This window comes from Megalops cyprinoides, chromosome 19 (genome assembly GCF_013368585.1).
Source record: "Megalops cyprinoides isolate fMegCyp1 chromosome 19, fMegCyp1.pri, whole genome shotgun sequence".
Classification (NCBI taxonomy): Eukaryota; Metazoa; Chordata; class Actinopteri; order Elopiformes; family Megalopidae; genus Megalops; species Megalops cyprinoides.
The window spans coordinates 18,783,198-18,807,485 of record NC_050601.1 but is presented as its reverse complement, the minus strand read 5'-3'; the positions used below and the strand labels follow the sequence as shown (position 1 = coordinate 18,807,485).

The window sequence follows — 24,288 nt, the reverse complement described above, 5'->3', positions numbered from 1 at the left end:
GTGCAAAAAAATTAGCATATTCCACAGCGGTTATTTCAAGATCGGATGAATAAACGTTTTTGTCCAATTTTTCTTCCTAAGAATAGCAAATGCTCTCACCCGGCTTTCTGGGTGCTCGGGGTGTGGTGCTTGAGCCCTGGCATGCGGTCTTTGTTTTATGGTCCTCAATAAAGCTAGAAAGCCTTTTACACATGGAAATAAAAATGCATTCATAAAAATAGCAAAAGGATTTTCATTTATTTAAAGGCTCAGCTTCCTGTCCTTGGCATTGTTTTCCAAATTGTTTTCCACTGAAACAGGAAGTGTATTTGTTTAAAAAAAAAAAAAAAAGTCACCCCGAGGTCAATTTGGCTTGACAGTACAAATTGACAGGTTTGACAGAATTATTGGAAAAAGCAAATCAACAATGAGAAGCCAAAGATGGTCCTTTTTGCCTGTGTAAATAGTGTAGTTGAGGAGGTAGTGGGGGTGAGAGGTGATGGTCATGGCTGAGTGCTTTAGGAAGAGGAGCCCCCATTGAGCCGGACAACGGCCACCCATCATCGACACCCACTCCAAAGGCACTCATTGTGTCAGCTTTGAAACAAAGCGTGCCCCCCAACCCTACCCCCCCCCTCCCCTGGCCTGGCGTCAACACGGTGCCTTTCTCATTCAGATGGTCAGCCCCCAACCCCACCCCCGCCAATGACAACGTGACCAATAACTGTGCCCTCTGGGGATTTCCATTTGAGGGGGAAAAAAAGTCTGTCAACGATGATCGTTGGAGAAATCCTGACAAAGACTTAACCGGAAACAACCAAAATCGTCATTGTTCGTGATTGACAACAACAGCAACAACAAAAAATTTGAACATATCTAATGCTTTAGTGAATATTTGCATATTATCAGTCTTGATAGAAACACAAGACTCGAATGATATAAACAGAGACTTATTGATTAAAAAAAAAAAAAATTACTTTTTGAAAATCCTTCAATAGCCAAAGCCATATGTCTGAACGCGTGGCCCGTTTTGTTAAGTCCCAAAAAACACTGAGTAAGGGTTGAGCAGTGTGACGATGCCACAGAACAGAATCATGACAGCTGATATGAACAGACCTATGACAAGCATGCAATGCATAAACATCAGCCATGACTGACTTGTAATTAAGACTCATATATGCTCGGTCGGCGTGGGCCAGGGAGTGCACTCCTGCTGGGAGATTCCTACTGCTAAATAACCATCTGGTCCTTCTGTCACTTATCAGCTGTGTATGTGTGCTCCTTGGGGTGGTACCTCTGTCCCACGTCTACCCCGCGGTGAAGGCAGGGGACACAGTGGCTCAGCGGCTATGGGTACAGTTAAAACAAGCCGCTAATTTAGGTTCACGATCATAGGTGTTTTGACTCCAATAGATGTTTTTGGCTCCAATTATCTAAATGCCACTTGCAGGGCTTTCACTTTTAGTCATTAGGTTAATTCATCTGAGATTGAAATAAAGAGATCAGACTTTATTTATATTGCAACTCCACGAGTGCCACACTGTATATGTGTCAGTTCCCGTTCTGGACAAATTCTTCAATAGGTCAGCAGTTCAATAGTGAAACCATCCCATCAGATTTATAACTAAAAATGTATCCACACCTCAAAATGTATTAAGAAGGATCTTCTACACCACATGCATAAAAGAGTGTGTGTATTGTTCAGAGGAAGTGAATGACAGCACTTAGACAGTAAGTGGGAGGCCCCATGTCAAGGTAATCACTCCGGTAAAAGGGAAACCCAGTGCATGATTGGTGTAGCAGCGGCACATCAATAGAGACGGCAGACGTAACAATTGCATATCACTGGATTTATATGTGACAATGGGGAGCACTGGTTTCTGGGATACCGCTTAACACTTCCCTGACAACTGGCCTCTTCTTTTGTGAGCAAGACACTCATTATTTTAGCCTGGATGAGAAAACACCTTTGCCAATTTGTGTGAAAAACACAAAGGATGATGTAAAAGATGTCATGGCGACATCTCCTGCCTGTGCTGATTTAGAATAAGATCCCACTTCACATATTTCAGGACACTGTGTGCAAGATACTTTGAGTAGCTTGTAGCAAGCTGAACCACTTAAAAGCAGCTTGTATTGAACCCCTAATCTGTCATTAGGAACAGTACTAGAATGTCTTATAAGACTGTTCAATGCACTGATCTAGGTATTAAAATTTGACAGTCTAAAAGCTGAAAAGGCTGTTACAAAATTTCTCGGTGATAAGATCTCTTCAACTTCACAGAGGAGAGGAAAACAAGGGAATTCCCTTATCGAAGCAGAGCAGAGAGATCTGGATCTTCTTTGTGCAGCAGCAATAATCCCATAATTTGGCCATTACATCTGGGATGAGAGCAGGAAAACATGTGCGGAACATATGGATTACAGGAAAAGGCACAGTTATGGGGAAGGACGGTATTCGAGGCCGTTCAGCACAAAGGCAGGACAGAGGATCCACTAATCACAGCCCGCAGGGTGTTCCTTCGTTTCCACCTAAAGGCTCACGTAGGCTGTGTATAGGACACTGGCGCAACACAACAGCACGCCTCACAGAAGATCACGCGCGTGGGCCGTTACGTCCACGTCCCGACTGCCTGTCAGGCCCGCTGCTGATAGCTGAGGAATTTGCCGCTTTTTTTTTCCCAGCGAGGCAACGGAGCCAGAGAGTCACTGTCGGGGCTGGTTTCAATTTGGGGGCGTGCTCAGGAAACGCAGAGCCGCGGGTCACCCCCGTCGAACGGGGAGCGACGGATTGCGACGCACGCAAAGGCTCCGAGTTCCTCTTTCCTGTCCCGAGACCCTGTTGCGTAACGGCCTCCGGAGCGGGAGGGGGACACACGCGGGCAGCTCGTGTGTGGAAGGTTCTGCTTCTCCGAGCCCTGTACTTGTTTTTTCCTGTGGAACACGCTGCATGACCCCGCGACTAAATGATCAATGTTTTCGCGGTTTGGAATGTGACATCATTAGTGTGATTGCGGTGGCTACATCTGAACCGAAGGCTGGCAGTGAGGGTTTTAGACCGGAATCCAGACTCCTTTCTGCTCCGTTTAACGCAGTCGTACTATGGGCTCATTTCTATGAAACAAGGGTGACAAGGAGAGGAGTTGAGTTAGGTGTTATTAATCTTGCACAATATTGACTCCCTGTTCCAGTTCCTCTGGGCCTGAATATAGCTTTTCCCTTTTAATGTTTCAATGTTTAATGCTCCTATCGATTCCTCAGCTGCTGTTGAGATTATATAATGAGCGATGTGCTGATATGAGTCCAGGAGAAATGAAGTGAGGAGGGAAAAGGACCTTTATTGCCAGTGAGGGATAAAACAGCTGCCCAGGCATTCAATCAAACCACTGAAAGCTCTCTCCATTCTCTCTGCCGTGAATGAAGACAAACCCAGCCTATGCCTGATACCGACGTAACATCGAAATATTTCGTCAGCTTTAAAGTAGTGTACTGTAGTGATTGCAGTTATTGTACTTCTCTGATCAACTCTAGCTATCTCCTCTACTGTTTTTGGGACATCTGCTTGTCCTGCAGCACATCCCACATCAGTGTGTATTGGTGATCCTCCAAGACCTTTTACTGCCTTATCAAGTGCAGATGTGAGTAGCTAGAAGCGGGCTGTCCCGGCTGGGTCCAGCACACCAAAACAAGTGTAACAAGCGCCCCGTGACTGTAGACGGTGTTAGAGCTGTGCGGATCAATCACACTCCTGCCTGCAATAATGGACAGCATTCATTGGTTTGCTATAGGCTCCCCCTGTTTTAACTTAGGGCCTCCCATGTCCCATCTGCCATCTCTTGTTCTGTGCTGGGCTTACAGGGGGGAAGAAAACCTCCTTCTGATGGGAAGATTTATGTGCAGACGTCCCTGGCTGGTTTGCATTAAGAGCAGCCTCTTCCCTCCCCCTTTCCTCCGCCCCTCTCAGCGTGCGCCCCGTCCCCTGGGCTCTCGCTCCCCCCTGTAATAAAACACACACTGCCGCCCTTTCAGTGTTACTGCTCGAAGGCCCTCCAGCTCGTGAATGGAGATTCCCCAATGCCCAATGTGCTGCCTCAGCCAGGCCCTCACAACCAGCCCATTCATAAAAACAGGGGGGAAAAAAATAAATACAGCCGTGTGTGTGTGGAGCTGGGGGGGAAGGGGGGGGGTGGAAGTATGGAGCATGTGGCGAGAGAGACGGAGAGAGACAGAGGGGGAGATTGCCAGGGAGAGAGAGAGAGAGAGAGAGAGAGAGAGAGAGAGAGAGATTGCCTGACAGAACTGTGCTTTTTTATGGGATTCTACAATGGTAAAGAAAAACAACCTCTCTTTCAACAGAATGAAAGACAGTTAAAGAGAACAAGGCACACCATACCAAAAATGTATGAATATGTGCATCATTCCACATTGTTATCCGTGCAACTTTCAGCTTGAACCAGGTCGGTGTGTGCACGCTGCATGAATGTTTACAGTAGCCCTATGGCGCATCGGCCCTGTCGTGTGCATCTGCAGATTTGTTGCCGAGCACCTGTATTTTGGAAAGTTGAGGCAACCAGGGACACATTTTTTTTTGCTGGGGGTTTCTGTGGAAGCAAAGCAAACAGAGCTAGTAACAGCAAGTGAACAAGGGAGGAACAGCCTGACAAAAACAAAATACGAGGGTCACATAATTCACGTAGTTCACAAGGGACCGCAAAGCAATACAGCAGACTCTAATCTCATGCTCGGGTCCGCTACGAGCGCTCCTGCCAACTGGAGGCTGAATTCATAGCCACATCCTGTGTAATTACTGCAGGACTGAGTGCTAAACAATTGGTCCGAACCACCATCCCTGGACAAAACTACATATTGGAGCATTCAGGGCACCATTCATGCAGGCAGAGGGACAAAGTGTCCAAACGGACATCATAAACGGGGGACGCTCAGGGTAGGGAGACGGTCTAAACAGGTTGGTAAAGACGGAGATAAGGGAGGATGTGTCTACACAGCATATCAGAGAGCAGGCATAACCAGCCCCAGTCCTGTCAGGCTGCAGTCCCAACAGGTTTTCAAGCTGTCTTTAGCCCACCGATGCTCTCACAGCTGGGGAGAGAAACGCGATTGGCTCTCCTAAGCCTGTGATTAGCTGGATCAGGTGGTTAAGTGACTGGCTCGGATGAAAGACTATAGATGCCGCGGCCCTCCAGGACCAGCGCTCTGATGCTCCGTAATGGAAAGGAAGGGGGGGGGGGGGGGGAACCACAGTGGCATCTTTCATTGTGCAAACAGAGATGGAACGAGGGGTGAGAGAGCGGCAGGCAGAGGCAGAATGCAAATTTTCAGAGTTCTCTTTTCATATGAAGCAGGATCGGACAATATAGTCCTCCTTTCCTCATCAGCTAGGACAATGAGACTTTTCTGACTCCCCAAACTTTACAGAGATGGCCCAGCCATGCAATCTCTCTGGAACTGAACGGTATAACTTCATTAATAATACTAATAATAAATGATAAAAAATAAATAATAATAAAACTAAGAAGATAAAGAGCCTGAAATTTCTTTGAAAGACTGTGGCCTACATTTCGCACCAAATCTTGAAATTTCCCCGTTTTGGGTTTTGCCTTTCGTATCAAGTAAAAAACAAGATTTATGTCCTTCCAAATGCGTCATGTACAATAAGAAGATTAGCCATTCAAAGGGCCTTATGGATTATGCACATTTAAAAAAAATGTTACGGAGCAGAGGTCTGCAGGAAGGCTGTAAGCCACGCTGTGCATGTTAACAGTGTTGAACACAAATAAGCGCCCTTTCTGGGAAAAAAGGAAATGGGCCTAGATGGGTTTGCCAGACCTGGAGGTGTTGCACAACAGCATGCACCGCCCTTCCCCCTCCCCCCTCTCCTCTCCCCCCTCTCTCTCCACCCCCCTCCCCCCCCACCCCTCTCTCTCCACCCCCCCACCCCCCGGCTCCTGCCCAGAGCTGACATTCCTGACTATCCAGCTGCTCTCTTGCAGTTGCACCCAGCTCATTCAGCTTTCCCACGTGTGCACCATGCAGAGACTGATAGGTATCCGATCTGATGCAGCCCGTGGCTCTTGACATTGCATCACCAGCTTTGCCTGCGTCTGGATTACTGGATGAGGGTGAGGACGCCGTTGACATACTTTGCCAGCAGGTCCGGGCCTCTAAGTGGCCTGACCCACCTGCTTAGCTGTGAAAAAAGGAAGGCCTTTTTGCATAAGTTATTTGAGGGCAAACCTACTGAGGGGCCCGGACAGTTTTCACATACTAATTGTTGGGTTGCATAAGAAGTGGAGACATGAGCATCTCAGTCAGAATTGATGCTGTGCAAGGATTCCCTGACACTTCTACACCCTCTTTGTTTCAAATTTGTCCCTCTTAAGGGAGCTCTTAATGGATGCTTCTGGTTGAGGCAATTTCTGTTCTATAGTGACTTTCGGAAAAAAAATTACCATATAAGGCCAAACTGAAAGGCTGGCCTGCCTAATGGTACATAATGTGCTTATAATTCTACAATTTTGCACTCATTCCAAAATGTCATGTATTAAATTGCTGGTGTTGTCCTTTGCAGCGCTTAATGATGACACACAGATAACAAGGCACCAAAGGATCCAAACCAAAGGAGCTACAAAGGAGGAACCAAATGTTTTAAGGATACAGAAGAGCAGGAAATGGAAAGAGGGAACTAAAGGATTGAGGGACCTTGCTGGTCTTTCCCAGCATTCAAGCAGTGCCATTTCAGCAGAGGCCTGTTCCCCAAACTAAGGCCAAAAGAGGCCGTCATACTAAATTGCCATTTAAAATCAGGCTTCACCCACCCCGGTCCAGCTGGTGAATGGGCAGAATGTGTCAGATTGATCTAAGGTCTGTCAGACAGGGTTAAGTAGGCCCGACCTCTACTACCCCCCTCCCCTGCCCTGGAGCTCATCTCCACTTCCTCTCCCTGTCACACACCAGACGGGAACAATGCCTTTAAGGGAGCATCTGTCAATGTCACCCTGTGGAGAAATGGCCTCGCGTCTGAATGTTTACACAGGAAACCATGGTGGGGTGAAAAATCATACGCTCCCTGGCTTAGGACTTGGGAGTGAAAAGAATGCAGTGCTTGAGAACTTGACTTGAGAAAAGACTTGATTGGCAAGCTCTTGTCTTCCTTCAGGAAGAGCACTGACTTTTGACTTGCGTTTTTATAGCACCCCTTCACACAAAAATAACAGCTGTTACCATGACACCAAAACGCCTTTAATAGGTCAATAAACACCCCATATCAACTCAAAATAAATTGCAATTTAAACTGTCTTTGACAAAGCCTCTGTATATTTTCAGATGTTTATTGATTATGAGACCATGAAATAGATCCAATCTTTGTGACAGAAATCAATGAGATCTACTATATAGTCTGTAAAAGAACAGCTAGTCTACAGCACCAGAACCACAACGGCAAAAGAGAATGCCGTCTGTAGAATGTGCCAGCCAGTGTCTGGAAGACCAATGTTGTTGACTTTCAAAAACAGGAAACCCCACTTCCAAGGCAACCCTTGTAATGGCGCTGTGTGAGAATTAGCCTTTTCATTCAACCCCCTTCAGACACACACACAACGGAGACAAAGGTGGCTTCTTTGAACCAAGCAATCTTGAATTGCCTCTCATCCACGTGCTGGGTTGTTGGATGGAGCTTTTCCAAGACATGCAAATTGACGGGAAGAATGGCATGCATAAATGGTTGTTGTTTGGAAAAACTGTAAATAATGGTTTGAATATTGTGGGCTTCTTTCATGAATTTTTTTTTTACCTTGCAGATTTCTATTGATAAAAACATTATAGGTTTTGCTGCATGTAGTGCAGTTACTCTCTCTTTCAAGGACACACACACACATAAACACACATACACATCAAAGTAGGAGCTCTACTCACAGTTTTCTGAATGGAAGTCGGGGACAAACTGCTCGTCGCTGTCGGGAACCTGAGCTGCAATCAGAAAAAAAACAATTAGCAAATTAGCAATTTGGCTGTGTGAGCGGTGTGATTAAAACAGGAAAATGGCTAAAATTAGGCTCACAAGCACCACCATCCTGGTCCTTGCTCCTTGCAATAGTACTGTGCACTAATGCCAATGCAATTGGGTTAAGCAGCTCGGCGTGATCAGAGAAAGCCACTTCATTTGTGGAATTCCCTCTAAGCCCATTTGATTTTCAGATGCCTTCGCTCTTTGATGTCTGAAGTGAATTACAGAATGGGTCCGCTAGGCAGATTGCTTCTGACAACAGGTCCTGCGGACTGAACTGGGATCAGCGCAGCAGCACGCCAGCCCACTACCGTTTCGCCGAAAGCTGAGGGCTAGAGAAGTGCCGCTCTTTGCCGTTCATGAAACATTTCGAAGATTTTTCAGGCGGCCAACCCCAACTCTTTCCAGGGCATATTTCATCATGTGATAGGAATGACTGACTGAATATTATCTCCTTGGCGTTCCAGGTGTTTACTGTTTGATGGGCATCTTTAAAATCTGGACAAGAAAGAGGGTGGGGGGGTCACCAAGGCCTGATGCTATGGGGGTGCTTGGGGGTGCATTGCACCCCCAGATGGACCTCAGTGCACTCCCAGTTGTCTCTTTATATCCTGATGTCTCCATAGTATTTATGACTTTTTGTGCACCCCCATGGATTGCAATTTCACCCCTCTGTATGTACTCCTGGTGCCGAGCCTGGGGGCACCACCGCCACATAGGGTCCTGGTAGAAGCAGCTGCCTGACAGGCTGCCCAGGTTGGGATAAACCCCGTCACAGCTCTTTCACCTCTTCTGAGCCATCCTGCCCTTACACATTACATTATTAATTATTATAATAGATCATAATTTGCTTACACAGTACTCATCCTTACTGGACTAATGCTATGAGGATATATTTTTTATTTCAACACAGGATGAATGCTAAAGCTGCATACTGCTGCCCAGATGGCTAGCCACATTGACGCGTTGAGCTGGCACATTCCATTTGATAAAGGTTTCAGCCACACCTTAAATAATTGCTCCCTGTGAGTTTCCAGTGACATTCCAGGTTCATTCATGCAACATACAAAACAAACACAAACACACACAGACACATGCACAGACACAAGATTGTGAGTGTACAGGGAGAAGGCCCATGGAATAAGATTCATTATCACAATATCTCATTTTCCTGTGCAGTGCTCTAAAGATTAAAGTATAACACATACAGACAGTGTATAAAATAACATATCCTTCATGGTTCCTAAACCACAGCAATGTAATGTAATGGCTGAACTGAGCCCCCTGTGGTGCTGGAATAGGAGCCTAGTCCTCCCTGCCGTTGTACAGGGAGACGGTGTACTTTCTCATAGCTGCAGAATGCCGCTGCTGCTCAACCTCTCTTTATCACACTGAAACCTGAGCACATCGCACTGACCTTCCCCCTGCCCTTCCAGCAAGGCGGCACTTTACCATATATGCATGATCAATATCACAGAGGAGGGAGGGAGAGAGATGGGGGGGGAGAAGGGGAATAGAGGGTGTGGCTTGGTGGCTTCTACAGTGCCTGTCGCCCGCGGTTGCACCCGTTCAGCCCGGCGAATGAAAAGGCCACATTTGACTCCAGGAGCACAAAATGCAAAATCTCCAGGGCGGGTGTGTTTCAGATCTCGGTGTGCGGGACACCGGTTTGCCCTTTCAAGGCAGAGATTAGGGCCCTGCTCCTGGGAGATTTAAAGGCCTTCAAAAGCACACTGTGTGGATCAGCGCTGGAATCTAAGGCATCTAGCCGCTTTATTGAACCAAAGGGACGGTCGATCAATGGACCGGTCGGGGGGGGACACGCTCGAGTAGAACACTGGGAAAGGGCGGGGTGGTGTTTCGAGAGCGCGGGTCCTTGCACTTGAACTTTTCACCTTCCGTTTGCCACAGTGGCTCAGACGTTTGAATTAATTGCAGCCGCCACCCGGGCTTACAATAAGCAACGGAGCAAAACAACTGGGTGTGAAGCGCAGGCCATGCCCCAACCACCAAAGGAGGTTGGCTTGTTTTCAGAGGCTGCTTTTTGGGCTGAACAATGTTTACAGATCCATCTAAAGGCTAAAGGCTAAAGGCCTCAGAATCACATTATTTCTGGCGGGAAAGAAACCTAAGCCACAGAACCTGTGTGTTTATCGCCTTGCTCACAATGCCCCGCTCTTAGGGCTGCAGAGGGGCTGGACGTGGACCCTTAGCATGTCCAGAGATGCTCACTGAAACATCTGAAAGCATCATCTGTTTCGAGGCCTTTGAAGAGCAGAAATAATGGCCAGGGAGGCGAGGGAGGTGGAGTCAGAGAAACAGAAGCAGGACATTGAGTAGTGGCAGTTGGCTGGCTATGACAGAGAGGACCTGGCTCAGGTAGACCAGAGGGAGAGACAAGCTTGGGTTTGTATTGCACAGCGCTGGTATTCACTTCTAAAAAGCAAAGGTAGACAGCCCGATCTCTTCTTACTTCCTCTTTTCCAGTGCAAACACTTTGCCGCTGTTTTCAGATCCGATCTCACCACTGCAACACGCTCGCACACAGGCACACACGCGCACACACAAGCACAAGAACTTCATATGGCTGACAGAAATTCTGCACTAAAATGACCTCAATTCACCAATGTAAAAACAACATGCAACATCCTCATGTACATTAGCCAAAGACACTGAAATACAGTGCTTTGTAGTACTGTGTAGTAGGGTCATCTCAGTCAGTGGGACTTGACTGCAAGCAGTGACTCCTAAACACAGAACGATATGGCTCAAAGGATGGAGCCCCTTCATCTACTCCCGTTGGCCAGCACTGGTGCTGCAGCTGCTTTGATCTACGTTTATGGCTGTTTTCAGGTCAGGCCGCTTTTTGCAAAGTCTTTCTCATGAAAGAGCCGATGAAACGCGATCAATAGTCAAACTGGAGCGCCTTCCTCGGCACACGCGGGAGCTCCTGGAACCGCCGGCACTCCGGAGGCCCAGCGAAGTGGGCTTGGAGAAAGGAGACGCGCATTAGGCCTAATTAGCCGACACTCGAGTGCGGTTAAGGCGAGGATTACACCGCCAGGCGCAGACCCTACACCACGCTCCACCCGGGCCTCGTGTTTATGATCACCGCGCGAGTCCTCCGAGCTGAACATGCCAGCACTTCCTCTCTAAGCGAGCAAGCTAAGAGCTTAGCTCCACTACGGAGAAACAAGCGCTGCGGGACATCCCTGATGACTGTTCAGGGAAGCGCCAGACACTTCACCATTCAAAACGGTTATTTGCAGTATCATCAAGCAGCTGATTGTCCTCAACCTTCAGTGGAGTATTTAAGGCAATGTTACAGTTTAATACTTCTACATTTTAGTATATAATCAAAGAATGCTGTGCAAGTGAAGGGAGGCCTTAAGTTCAATATTGAACATTAAGCACAAACCTGTTTGTGCTTTGATTGAATTGGCCCTTAAATTGTGACATGAGCATGGACTCCCCAACTATCTCTGGTTCATAGCTGTAGATTGCACACGACATTTCATTCTACTAAACAGGGGATGTTTGTGTGCCAGCCCTGTTAATATCTGGATAGGCAATGCATTGCAGCATTGATCCACATTGAATATTTAGTTAACAACCTCCCTTACCCAGAGTGACTTCCTGAAATTTTTCATTTATTCAGCTGGATATTATAATTGAAGCAATTCTTTATTTCCTTGCTGGGGTACAACATTACTGCCCTGCTGGAGTTTCGTAATGTGCAACCTTACAATTACTAGTGAAGGTCCTGTACTGATACTTCACACCGCTATCCTGATAATCCTTTCTCCAACCCTTTTTAGCAAAAATATGAAACTGATCCAAGGTCAGGGACTGGGAGCATGATCTACCCACACACCTCCCCCTCCCATCAGCTTATTACAGGCAGATGAGCGGTAACCTGACCCAGTGTGGTAATCTCACCTCTCACTGGCCCTGTCAGCATCCCTGATGTGCCTGGGTTGCCAGGTCCATCTGAAACCCAATTACAACAATGGGAGCTTTTGTGTGCCAGGGCGGTGTCCCAGGCCCGTGGGACATGATGACCCAACCACAGCCAGGTCTCTCTGAAATTTGCGTCCCTGGCTAATTCCCCTCATGGGGGGGGGGGGGGTGTGACAGCAGGCCTGCATGGATCTTCTCACTCACTCTCTCTCTCTCTCTCTCTCTCTCAAATTGAGTCAAGAGGAAGAGATTATTTATGATCCACCCTTCCTTTGAAGTTTAACTTCCCTTTTTACTGGCTGGGGCATTTGGTTCAAGCCCTTTCCTATCGGTTTCTAAACAGGTCACAGGATATTGCTCAACTTCTTTTTAAAGGCTACAAATGAACTTAGTAGAAATTGAATACTATTTATGGGAAGGTGCATGCAGAGTGGCTGACTTGTAGGTGACATGTGCTTTAAAAACATGCATTGAGAATCTCCCGGAGGTCATCTCATATGCAGGTATACTGCAAGTTGCAGTCTGTAAGACCTGGTAAAAATGATGAAATTCTGTGTTTCTACCCATAGCAAAACGAATAATTTGTTATGAGTAAGACACTGGCAATATTTCTATTATTAAATGCCAAGTTTAAAATTGTGATCCAATTTAAACGGATTAAGTGTTAAAAGATTAGAGGGATCTCATTTGTCTCATGTGGTATTTTTAAAATGTAATTAAAATTTGAAAGGCATACCATTATGGCAGAGACCCACTTTTGTCCCACTTTTCTCAACAGCAAACAGTACATTATATTCCGTGGCAACCCTACAGTAACCGCCTGTATTGTGCTCAGTTCTTTGGTTATGTCCCTAACCAAACTCCTCTCTGCTCTCTCCCAGAATGCACTGCAAATGGCATGTTTGCAGGCTCCACAGTCAGTGCCTGGCGCCTGTGACATCACATAGCCCTGTAAGTGTTGCCCAGCTCCAAGCCTCACCACATTCTTCTGTCTTTGTCTACCAGCTGCCAGTTTTAATGCAATCGTTGAGGCCAACAGCAGACATTTTGGAGGCAAGAGCCAACCAAATCTTTGAATCAATCTCTCATTCTCGCTCAGAATTCTGCACAGATGAAATGGTGCACTGTGTTCTTGCTATACATGCTCAGATTCATTACATCGACCTCATGAATACTGTCCTGCTCTACTGAGATTTGCTAATAGCATTAGCTTTCTTTCCTTCACCACTTTTTGAAGTTTACCCCGAGGGACAGACTGAAGCCGGGACAGGTTAATGAGAAGGAAGTCGGCGTTTCGGTGTGCCGCATCTCTAAAGCAGCAAATCACCTCTGCTAGTTTCAACCTGCCTGGAACAGACCACATCCGATTTGCTTTAGAGAAATATTAATGACAGTGTAGCACTGAGCAGCCTTTGCTAGCTGACTGGGAAGCAACCCCTGTGCTTAATCCAGGCCGTCTGTGCATGTTTGTGGTCAGATTCCAGCAGCAGCGTCTCCAGGGCTTTGAGACTCAAGTCAGCGCAAGATGGGTGTGTGCATATGTGTGTGTGTCTGTGTGTGGGTGTGTTTATTCTTTTTATAAAGAAGTGTACCTTGAATGAGTTTTTTTCCAGGGGATATCCTGGGAGGAGCTTAGAGGCCCCAGTCATGCAAACGAGAGAAAATGGCAAGATGAGACAGGCTCATGAGACCTCATTGAGAAGTTTTTTCTTGTCCTCTACAAAAAAAAAAAAAAAAACAGAAAAAGATTCCAACCCCCGTATTTTACTGTTTGTTTGCAGAGAGGCCTCCAGAGTTGTTCTGTTTACACCGCTGGTGAATCACCCATAGCTGCAATTGCCCAATGACTAGATCTTTAATTAAACCCACAGGAAACAGAGGCTCGGCTCCTAAACCATTCACAGCCTAGCTCAACCCGACAGTTATTTTAATCTCCCTTTAAAGATTACCAGTATGCCAGAAATATATGCCAGAGCAGGCTGGAGCTCAGAGTAGCCTATATATGCCAAGGATTCAACTGTGACAGATGTTTGCAGGCTGTCGGTTGCTTGATGTTATTTCGGCCTGTGCCATTTTATGTCCTTTCTTTATGACATGCAATGTTAAAAAAGAACAAAATGTTTAAAACGATTTGGCCACCACTACCAAATACTGTCATTAGCCTAATATATTTGTGCCAGCCTTTGTGGTGTTGCAAGAAAGAAATGACACAGTAAGTGGTTCGGTGTGGGAAAAAAACGGGGAAAGCATCTGGATTGACATTCCCAGAGTTCTCATCCTGTATCAAGGCCCATTGCCTTGGTGTGCTTGGTATGCCCAAATGAACACACACTCTCTCTAGATTTTGCTTTCAAAATCTTAGTTACTTTGTCAAATTACATATAGAGGTTCAAGTACAATTCTAAGATCTAAACTACGGATCATCTTTCAGTAAACCTTTACAGGTTCCCTTCAAAGGACATTTTACAACTGAAGCCTCTATCTACACAGAGGGTTCTAATGAAGTTCAGGACTTGAGGAGACAGTTTCACTATAGACATTTTTATGACCATTGGCTCGCCCTCTGCCTACAGTGCCATATGTGGACTTCGCTGCTCTTTGAGGGAGTGTTGAGACGCAGAAGCCAAAATCGTGTCATCTGTGCCATTAACTGAAAAATGGAAAATTGCCCTCTCTCCGTAGACAAAATGGAAACCCTCCTAAAGGGCCAATTTGACACTGTTTCTTGGACATGACTGGGCCTGCTCAGAGGCTGTGATTTAATGTAGATCCTGCCATGGTATTTCCTATGCTTCACTTGATAAACATGCTCCCACCTACGCATGCTCAAGGTGGCGGCTGCAGGCTGAGGGTAATCACATGCTAGCTTCTCCATCCCTTATCCGAGCATTGGATCAACCAGCGTTATCACTGAAGAACTGAGGACTTGATTCAATGAAGTAAATTTGACAATCCTTTACTACCTAAACCATTTCATACATTCAGTATCTCAAGGCACAGATATCTCTCGGTTAAGAGCAGCATCTATGGCTGTAATATGATCCATTCTGGCCGTGTGCTATTATTACGTAGCTCTCTATGTGGCTTTATATGGTTTTATGTATTTATGCATATGCAATTCAAAGATCACAAAGCAGGAAGAGATGCTTTTGATTCCTGTTTATTTGGGTTATGCAGCCCTCTTTGAGGATTTAGAGAGGATCTTGTGATATTCTTTGAAGCACAGCTAAAAGCTTTTCTCAGACATACTCGAGGAATAATAGGCTTTACTCTATGTGGAGGGGCACTTTAAGGATTGCAGGCTATGTTATTATACAAGAACCTCCTGCTATTTATTTTCCCTAATAGTCATTTGAAAATGTATCACCATTATTAAATTTATTGATAATTACAGTTCTTGTGGAGCATGTGTACATTGTTGAGCTCCTCCCATCTGACTCTGACACTGTACTATACTGCATAATATCAGGGAAATAACAGTGAATCATTCATCATACAGGCTATCAAAGCCTGAGATTTGATTTCTCAATGGGACTGGCTATCTTCTTTGTGTATCCGTTCATAAATGTGTTTAATGACTCTTTGGACTCCCACATTAACAAGGTTGTTTTATGCATTGCTACTTAATGACTTTTTCAAATTCTTCCAAAAACAAGAAGCGGTAACATTCCTTCCCACATAACAGAATGAATAACAATATTACATCCAGTTTGGTCAGACTGCATAAATGAATTGATATAATTATAATAGGGAGTACTCAGGAAGTTTAAAAAAATATTTTCAATACATGTTGAAGCAATTTTATAAATCAGACCTGCATGCCACATAGGAGGTGTCCAGAATAAGTAATCTCTGGAATTTGAACAAAGACCAAAACGCCACCATGTTATATACATATACATGTATACATTGGGGTTATGTAACTGATTATTTGTGCTAAAGAGTACATGCAGATGCCCTGAAAATGCAACTCTAAAATGATTACATCTCCAAAGTCTCCCCCTCCAACACCTGGGGTTCATGGTCATATTGGCAAGATGCACAGAGGTAGAGTCTGGGATTCTGTTTGCACATCAAGAATATGCTTATTTGGTGGACCTTCAACAACTTCCCCATTTTATATTTCACCAGACAATGATTCAGAATAGGCACCTACATGCCCCACCAAGCTAGACTGGCTGGGAGCCTACTGATTTTTTGGCTTCCAGGCTGAATGCAACAACAACCTATTGTTTCTTAGGCTTCTTCCCTTCTTTTGGCTTTAAAGCCAAATACAACAGCAGTCTTTGTCCTTCTGAAATAAATTTTAAGCTTCCAAGCCAATAGTAGACAAGCTGTGTTATAGATATATACACATGTATATATGATATGCAAAACTCAAAATTTTGTTGGTAGTTTCATAAGCCTCACAGATGGTTGAGTCACATGCTTTGACAGTCAAACAAAATTACAGCAGTAAATTCGAAATTCTTATAATTCAGTAATTAACAACTTCTAGTTGCTAACTGCTATAATCAAAGTCTCATGGAAATGACAAAGTGCATTCTGGGATTTCCATGAGACTGATTCTAGTAGTTAACAACTAGTAGTTATTAATTACAGAATTATAAGAATTTCAAATTTACTGCTTTAGCAGAAAAGGCTCTTCTCTGTGGATTCCCATTTAAGTAAAGCGAAGAACCAACACATACGTGTCTAAAATTAAGTTACACAACACAACTGCTGAATGTACAATCCATCCACTGAAGGTGCTTTAGCTAATGGTACCACCTTTAGCCACTTATTACTAACATATCTGAGCACTCTGTAAACATGTCAAATTTCATTTTTAAAATGAATATGCTAGGACAAAACCCCACTTTATAAGTAGGCCAATATAGCCATTTTCATATCTAGCATTTTGGCTTGGATGTCTATGAGGGAACAAAGTTTTTTACCCATTCAACACCCATCATTTTTCTTTAACTTGGACTGAAAACCACATTTAGTGTGTTCACTAATTATTCAGTAAAACAACTGTGGATTTATTGGTAAAAAAAAAAAAAAACAAACCCTTTGTATTTACAATAAATAGTGACTGAATGCAGGGACAGGTTTCACTTCATATTTTTTGTTCCAACCCCTGCAGTTTCAAATTAGCATCAGCAGATCCTAAAGAGATTAATCGGTTTAGCCAAATCAAAAGTCAATCACTATATGCATTTCCATTTTACATTTTTGTAAAGTTCTGATGCCATCTACAGCAGCTACTGCTACATCGATGTAAAATCAGGTAACATACAGACTGTTTGAGCTTGTGTGAAGCTGTAGCTGCACAGCTGGGCTTACGACTGAAATTTTGTAGGTTAGAATCCTGCAAGGCCACTGCACACTTGTGGACCAAGGTAAACCTCTCAGAAATGCTTCTGTAAATACCTAGCTGTGTATGGTAATAAATTAAATGTTGGCCATGTAAGTCTGCCATGGTAGTAAATAATAAGAACATAGAGATAATACTGCAAAATCAGTCACTGTCTAACCTGAGAGTAACACAACCCCTCATGGCGGTGCAATAGCACAGATTCAAACCTCACTGATGTGCAAGGGCGTAAGCTCTGACTTTTTCTCCCTGGCAAACTGCCCTGTGTGGTATCCCATCAACACCAGCGCTGAGGGTTTAGGCAAACCTTGTGCATCGGCGAGACCATGGAAGCAGAAATCTGTGATACATTTGGCCTGACAGCTGCCATTGCTGAGTTATTCTTGTCTTTTGTGTCATTTATTGTAAACTGGGGCCATTTTGCAAGCTCTTGCCTTGACAAAACTCATAGCTTTGCTGTGTCAGTAAAATAGACCATCTCATACAAGTGTCATTTCCCATGGTCTTTTAAGCATTTTTTCCCAAAGGTATTTTCAACTCTTTCTAGTGATTGCTATGTGCAGTGCCTCCATTATCATAACCATAATCATCATCATCATCATCACAACTACCAGTAACACCCACATTTGTGCCACAAATACAGGCATCATTTGACATTTATTCTGATGATTCACTCATTAAAATCCTCCTTTTGAAGACATGCGTCAATGAGTGTAAATACATGAACTGTGTAAACACATATAATGAAGTGCAGCCTCACCTTCTGTAAGCCACGTCTCCTGAAGTTGGCTTAAATCCTGAAAGAGATCTGCAAGGGTGGGGGGATAGGGGGAGAACAGAAAACCAAATGAATACGACTTGTGGCGCGAGATCAAAGATCACTTACAGTGCTACAGAAAGGCCCGGTCTAAGTGCTGGCGCAGTTTATTCCTGGCGCTAACGTCGACGCTGTGGCGTTTGGTGAACCAGCAGCGCAAAACGGTAGAAGTGTAACGTTGCCAGAACACTTTTTCCAATTCCCTCCACAATACGGTCACCGTCTTACCTTCAGATTCCTGAGGGGGTAATTCCGTGTCCATATATTTCCTTTTTGTCGCCATCAATAGTCTATTTAAGGGCCCATTTCCGTGCGATTTCTGCACAAGAACAATATATTGAAAATAAAATTACACAAATCCATAACCAGGCAAACATTCGTATATTTAATTGTTATAACTTAAGTTTTATTATTCGGTAGTGCAATTGGCTATCACAAACATCCGTGTTTCATTACATAAATACGCTGGAATTGTCTGTTACATTGAAAGATTAGACCCACTCCAGTATCACTTTGAAGTAGCCTTCGGGGTTATCATGCGCAAAGATATTTATCAGATTTCGAGTGTTACCATAAATTGTCTCGAATTAATGCGTACATGAAAAATTGTCATATATCAAAGAGTGTAAAGCGCACTCCGTGTACAGAAGCGAAAAACATTTGTGCTTTTACAATTGCAGTTCATACTACGCCTGGGTCATATTTAAAGTAATTCCGTAGACAGTGCTTATAAAACAAGGAGTTGTGTTCAATTTTTCCAAATTCGAGATACAAGAGAGCTGTGTATAACTCTACCTTGCCTAGGCACTTGTGTAGCGTATTGGACAGAATGTGGAAAACAAAACAGAAAATAGTTTGGATGATCGCAGCAGCGGTCGCTCCAAATCAGCCCCGTGCAAGGACAAGCCCGAGAAAAGCAAATGAAACACGAACTACCAGAAAGCATTACGATAAAATGAAATTGTGAATACTTACGTTTGCTAAAGTATAAGGCACTTGCTGGTCCAAATACCCATCCATTTTGTAATTCCGGACGTTAACCGTTTGTGGTCATTTAGGCTGCGTTGCATGAAATCCGGGCAGCCTGAAACAGGGGGAGAGAGCGGAGCAACAGAGGCAGGAGTTGTGAATGGAAGGCGAGAAAGCTGCATGCATAATGAGCTCCATTCACAAAAAATGCAGAAAAGGCATCGCGAGTGATTACCCAGCGGGCGTCTGTTCCCGTTTGCTGCTAGACCGTGTTTTGTGTGTTCAGGTAGACAGCGAACAGAAACAAATGCGAATAATAATTGTTTTCCTGCCTGAACGCACGCGTGTGTTTTAAAACTGCGCGCACCGCAACAATTACTTTCAAAGTCCAAAGTGAAATAAATCTTACTTAAAATCTAGTTTTAAAAGAGCAGTACCTTTGTATGTTCTTTGGCAATCGTGACTTTTGAAGAGAAATTAAAATGTTTCCTGTAATTAAGTGTGCATTAATGTTTGCTTTCTCTCTTTTTAACAACCCACACCATTTTAAAAACGCCTTATAACAACGCCCACAGACTTCCCCCCCACCACAAAATGGAAACCACTAGCTTCTCCTTAAAATCAGCTCGACTTTGTCTCACTTTAAGTGGAAATTAAACCTTTGGAATATCTTTAAAGTAGAAGGTATGAGTATTTTCTAACCATGCCCAGAGGAACAAAGTTGGCAAGAAAGGCTGCCTTCAGTAAAAAGATTGAATAATCAAATTAACACTAAATACATCTAGCACGAACAACTTGGAACGACTAGAGAACAGATTTCAACCATTTCCTTACGCTGAGTTTTATATCCAGCGTAGACATTATGTCTAAACTGTTCTACTTTTAGATAATCATGTTGAAATATATCCTTGCCAGACTCGAGTGTTGATTTGGACAGGACCTGTTTTTCTTGCCCTTAGACAGTTGTTTGCCCAGGGGAACTGATGATTGGTGAATTTCCTCTTTCAAGAGCTCGAGTTTCTGCTTTTGTTTTAATGAATGACCTGACTTTGTGAATGAAATCTCAGCTCCCCGTTCCAACCAATCGTTTTCGAGATACTCAGGGACCATAGCAACTGTGGGTGGAGTTGGAATATCTGAGACCAATAAGAGACTGAGACCCTCGGAGATTTTATCCGAGTTTTTCCAGTTGTTTTTCATTCACAAAAAAGAGAAAAACCTTCATTCATAAAAACTTGGAACGAACCACACAAATCCAGTTTGGACATTCTGTTTATTAAATTAAACTTATTTTGGCAGTCACTAGCAATAATTTTATTTGAGCTGACGCATTATGAAAGTGAAATATTTCTGTTGGTTAGAAAAAAAGTAATGCATTTCCAGCTGGTGTATACACAACGGCTGGAAAAACCAAATTCGAACTTATAAACGACATTGTACGTATCTGTGTTATGTTGGTGGATGGACTAGTCCCTGCAGAAAGCAATACAGGGAATTGGACGGTAGCATTGTGGGACAACAACCTTCCACAGTTTCATTGCCAAATCCATTATTCAGTGATCATTGCCACTTCATGAGGTCATCTTTTGGATGAGTCGTGTTACACTGTCAGCATTCAGGACGCTATTGGCACCGCGCTGAGATCATTATTGAGAAATTTATTGTGAGGAGATAATCTTTTCGTGGAGCTGATGCATAATGTTCTTGTTTGCTTCGATTTGATGTCAGTATTCACAAATTTCCCTTATTTTCTTCAGGGCATGGTTTTACTAGATGAGTAATCACGACTCCAGATAGGCCCAAATGTCTACATAAATGAGCTAACCAACAACATGAATTAAATATCATTCGATAACAACAACACTAATAATAATAATAATAATAATAATAATAATAATAATAGCGTCGCATATTTTGCTAAGATAAAGCTGTAATTATGTTGGAACGATCATTTGCTGTAAGATACAACTCCGTGCCAGTTAGGATTATAGCCCTGTCGCGCTGTCCATTTGCAGCACTTAAAACAAGCTCACTGTAAAGCAGGCTTTCTCCCTGGGGTATTGTAATCCAAGACGGCGGATACATGGCAAGCCCTCGCGAGACAGGATCTGCTGCACGATGTGGGTTTGTGAGCAATGAAGCAACGTGACTTCTGAAAACCATATAGTATACGCTCAAACTGGTATATGCCAATTTCATAAATAGGCGGCATTTCCGGAGACTGGGGGTATTTTATATGTAATGGAATGAGCACACGAACGTCTTTTTAGTTTTTAAAACAATAGCCAATTTGCCCTCGTCCCTTAACGATTACGCTTGTGTACTGATTAAGTTGAAGCTGATGCAACAGACGTAGGAATCTCCCGAGGTCTGCCAATGCTCGCTGTATGGGTGTAAACAAACGGTTTTAAAAAGGACTAGGTTAAGTTGGACGTAATGTGTGCTTTTTTCTGCAGCCGTCTGTCAGTTTGAAGAGTGGCCAAGGGACAGGATTGCCAGAAAAGCCAAGTGAATGAAAGGTTGAAAAGGCTTGCTTAACTCTTCGATGTTTAATGCTACATCGCTCATGAACAGCGGACTGTACGTCCCGTGCGCAGATCTCATCCATCTGCCGCGAGCGTTGGGACACATTCCTGCGCAAGTTGCAGCCAGTGAATAAACAGCGCACTGTCTAGACAGAAACATATTTCATGGAGAAAGCGAAAGATGTATTGAGTATACTTCTCAGAGCGCGATCGGGGATATTGCATGCTTTCACCCACACACACGCGCGTTCACACACATCAATACCCCAACACTTAGCTGGAATGGGCCGGCTGCATTACCAGCCCAGTTGGCCGTATGTCATATTAATTTCTCCAGGTCCGTTGGCATTGAGTTTGTTGATGCAGGGGTTATGCTGATAGGTGCATTTGCGAGACATTCCATCGACCTCTGGTACTGCGCACTTCATAAAAAGGTCCATGTGCTCACCAGCTTACATTCTATAAAAAAATTAAACAAAGCAACAGAAACTAACAGATGGTATCACAGGACTTGAAAGAACTTCCTGTTGATAGATTTCTTATCTTCTGGTAAGGGCGGCGCTTGGCTTTTCTGACAGCTCTGACGTTGGCCTTTGTACATGAGGCACTCGGGCCGTCGCGCGACTGTTTCTTCGCCTCGTTGCGGTGATTTTCATCACCATAGTTTCCCGCGGTATGGATCCCGCTTTATCACCCATCATTTCCCGTCAGGGCATTTAGACCGTGACCAAAGTCTAATGATATTATTGCATTATTTGTTTACCCAGCAGGCACACTTGCCCAGAGCCGCATTAAAGTATTTGCTTTTTCAGTCAATCTGGAACCTATTAAGACAGCTGGATTTCTACTGGAGCAAATCAGTGTCCAAGCAGAATACAACAATAACAGCACTGGTTTTAACCCAGGGACAGCCTGTTGAGAACTGAACACCCCACACAGTTGCACTTGAGTATGATAGCTCTCTGCTGGAAGGACCAGCTAGGGCACTGGCTGTGCTGCACTTTTGCCTGCAAGCACACCAAATTGTATAACCGGCTTGCATAATATGTAAAGGGTGAAATTTTCTGCATTGTAATTTGACCTGACAAAGCCCATCTGGTAAGTCAATGATAGTAAGTATATCTGTCATACTAAGCAGTTCAGAGAGCCCGTATCACTTGCTTTGATTGCATCAGTTCATTTGCTTTTCCCTCCTTTGTATAATTTTTTCCACGGGTGACTTGTCTAAGAAGAGCTTCAGCTTGGAAAGCAACCCACTGCTTTCTAAAAAGCTTTTACAGTACTTAGTCCCATGGCAACCTATGCTTTGCATTAAAGGAAATCAATGCGGGCTGATAGGGCAGTGGGGGCAGGGGGACAAGGGTTGGGGCGGGTGGATTCCATTTGCTGGATCTGAGGGTGGATTTGTCTGGTCGACAGGCCTTCCCTTTCACTCACCTCTGCTTCACTGTCAGTTGGGAGAGTGCTCAGCTGCCTTGAGTAGCTCAAGGGGCGGGTAAAATTTCTGGGGCCTTGCGTTCATTGGTCAGGGCCAGGGGTGGGGTTGGATAGCGTTGAGGGTCGATCTTTCAAGAGGTGTTTGAAGTGTATGTTCATATAGACAGCTCAAATTCAAATGGAACCGCGAGCAGCGCTCCCTCTTAGCGGGAGCAATTGCCCCAGAGGTGGACTGCAAGCATGAGAGTTGCCTACTTGTTCCCAAACATAACTGTAGAGCTGTACTTTTAGAGCTGGCACTGCGATCTTTATGTCATGTGCAGGCGTTAATATACATTTCCTATCCTATCCTAATATTACATCCTAATATCCTAATATTACATCCTATCCCAATGATATGGTGGTCAGTTGGTTGGCACAGCGTCTGCTCTGAGCTGATTGCTGTGAATAAGCCTTCTGTGTTATTAGAACAACAGCCTTTTAAAAGGGTGGTGTGGAGTGCAAGAGGGACCGGCACAGTCCTTGAAACTTGGTCAAGCAAGAAATTGACAAGATACAATAGAGAGATTGTTGGTCGGAACAGCGGGGTATTGCTCCTGCAGGTCTGTGGCGTCTGATGTGTGAGGAAATTGCATCACAAGTGACATGCATCCATCATGATTTTATCGGAGATCATGCACAGGACAAGATTTGAAATCACGCCCACAATTTCAGAATACAAATACGACCTTGAATTTTCATACTTGAACATGACCGATATTCAGTTAACCTTGACTTACAAATAAATGCAGGATTCATCTTTTTTCCCCAATATCACTGTTTGGCGACTTCAAGAATCACCATATGTTGTGGAAAAAATTGTGTTTGTGTTGCAAGAAAGAACACATTTATTTACAGGTCAGAATTTAGTGCAAATACTTTGTTGCAATCCAGGGATGAGCCGTGCTTGCAACAGAGACAGTTCCACCCTCTCCAGTTTACATCCATTCATTGAAATCACTCCTCCTGTTTTAATTTCAATTCACTGATGACGATGTTCAGTAGCCCCAGTGAACATTTCTATGAGGGACTGACAGTCCTGGACAGAGGGCCTTCCAGTCTTTGTGTGAGTATGTGGCTCTAATGTAGCACAATGGATGGATCAACATTTGGGCCCCTCTTGGCTTCATTTCTAAATACCAGCACACTACAACATTCCGCACTCGACAGCACTGCCCAA

General features: G+C 44.2%; 1 protein-coding gene across 4 annotated transcripts in view; it reads right to left on the bottom strand.

The window, feature by feature from the left end:
• Positions 1-20,116, bottom strand: part of LOC118793944 (ETS translocation variant 4-like) — a 32,135-nt gene extending 12,019 nt beyond the window's left edge. The window contains exons 1-5 of one of the 4 annotated variants that reach the window (XM_036552037.1): positions 20,048-20,116; positions 19,114-19,222; positions 18,367-18,457; positions 18,082-18,129; positions 7,912-7,965 (exon numbers count right to left, since the gene is read on the bottom strand). In XM_036552037.1, the coding sequence (XP_036407930.1) occupies positions 7,912-7,965; positions 18,082-18,129; positions 18,367-18,457; positions 19,114-19,158 (238 nt within the window). In that variant the 5' untranslated portion in view covers positions 19,159-19,222; positions 20,048-20,116. Of the gene's footprint in view, positions 1-7,911; positions 7,966-18,081; positions 18,130-18,366; positions 18,458-19,113; positions 19,261-19,342; positions 19,524-19,941; positions 20,002-20,047 lie in introns of those variants that run through there. The other 3 variants (XM_036552038.1, XM_036552036.1, XM_036552039.1) reach the window with 3 other exon arrangements.
• Positions 20,117-24,288: the final 4,172 nt, after the last annotated feature.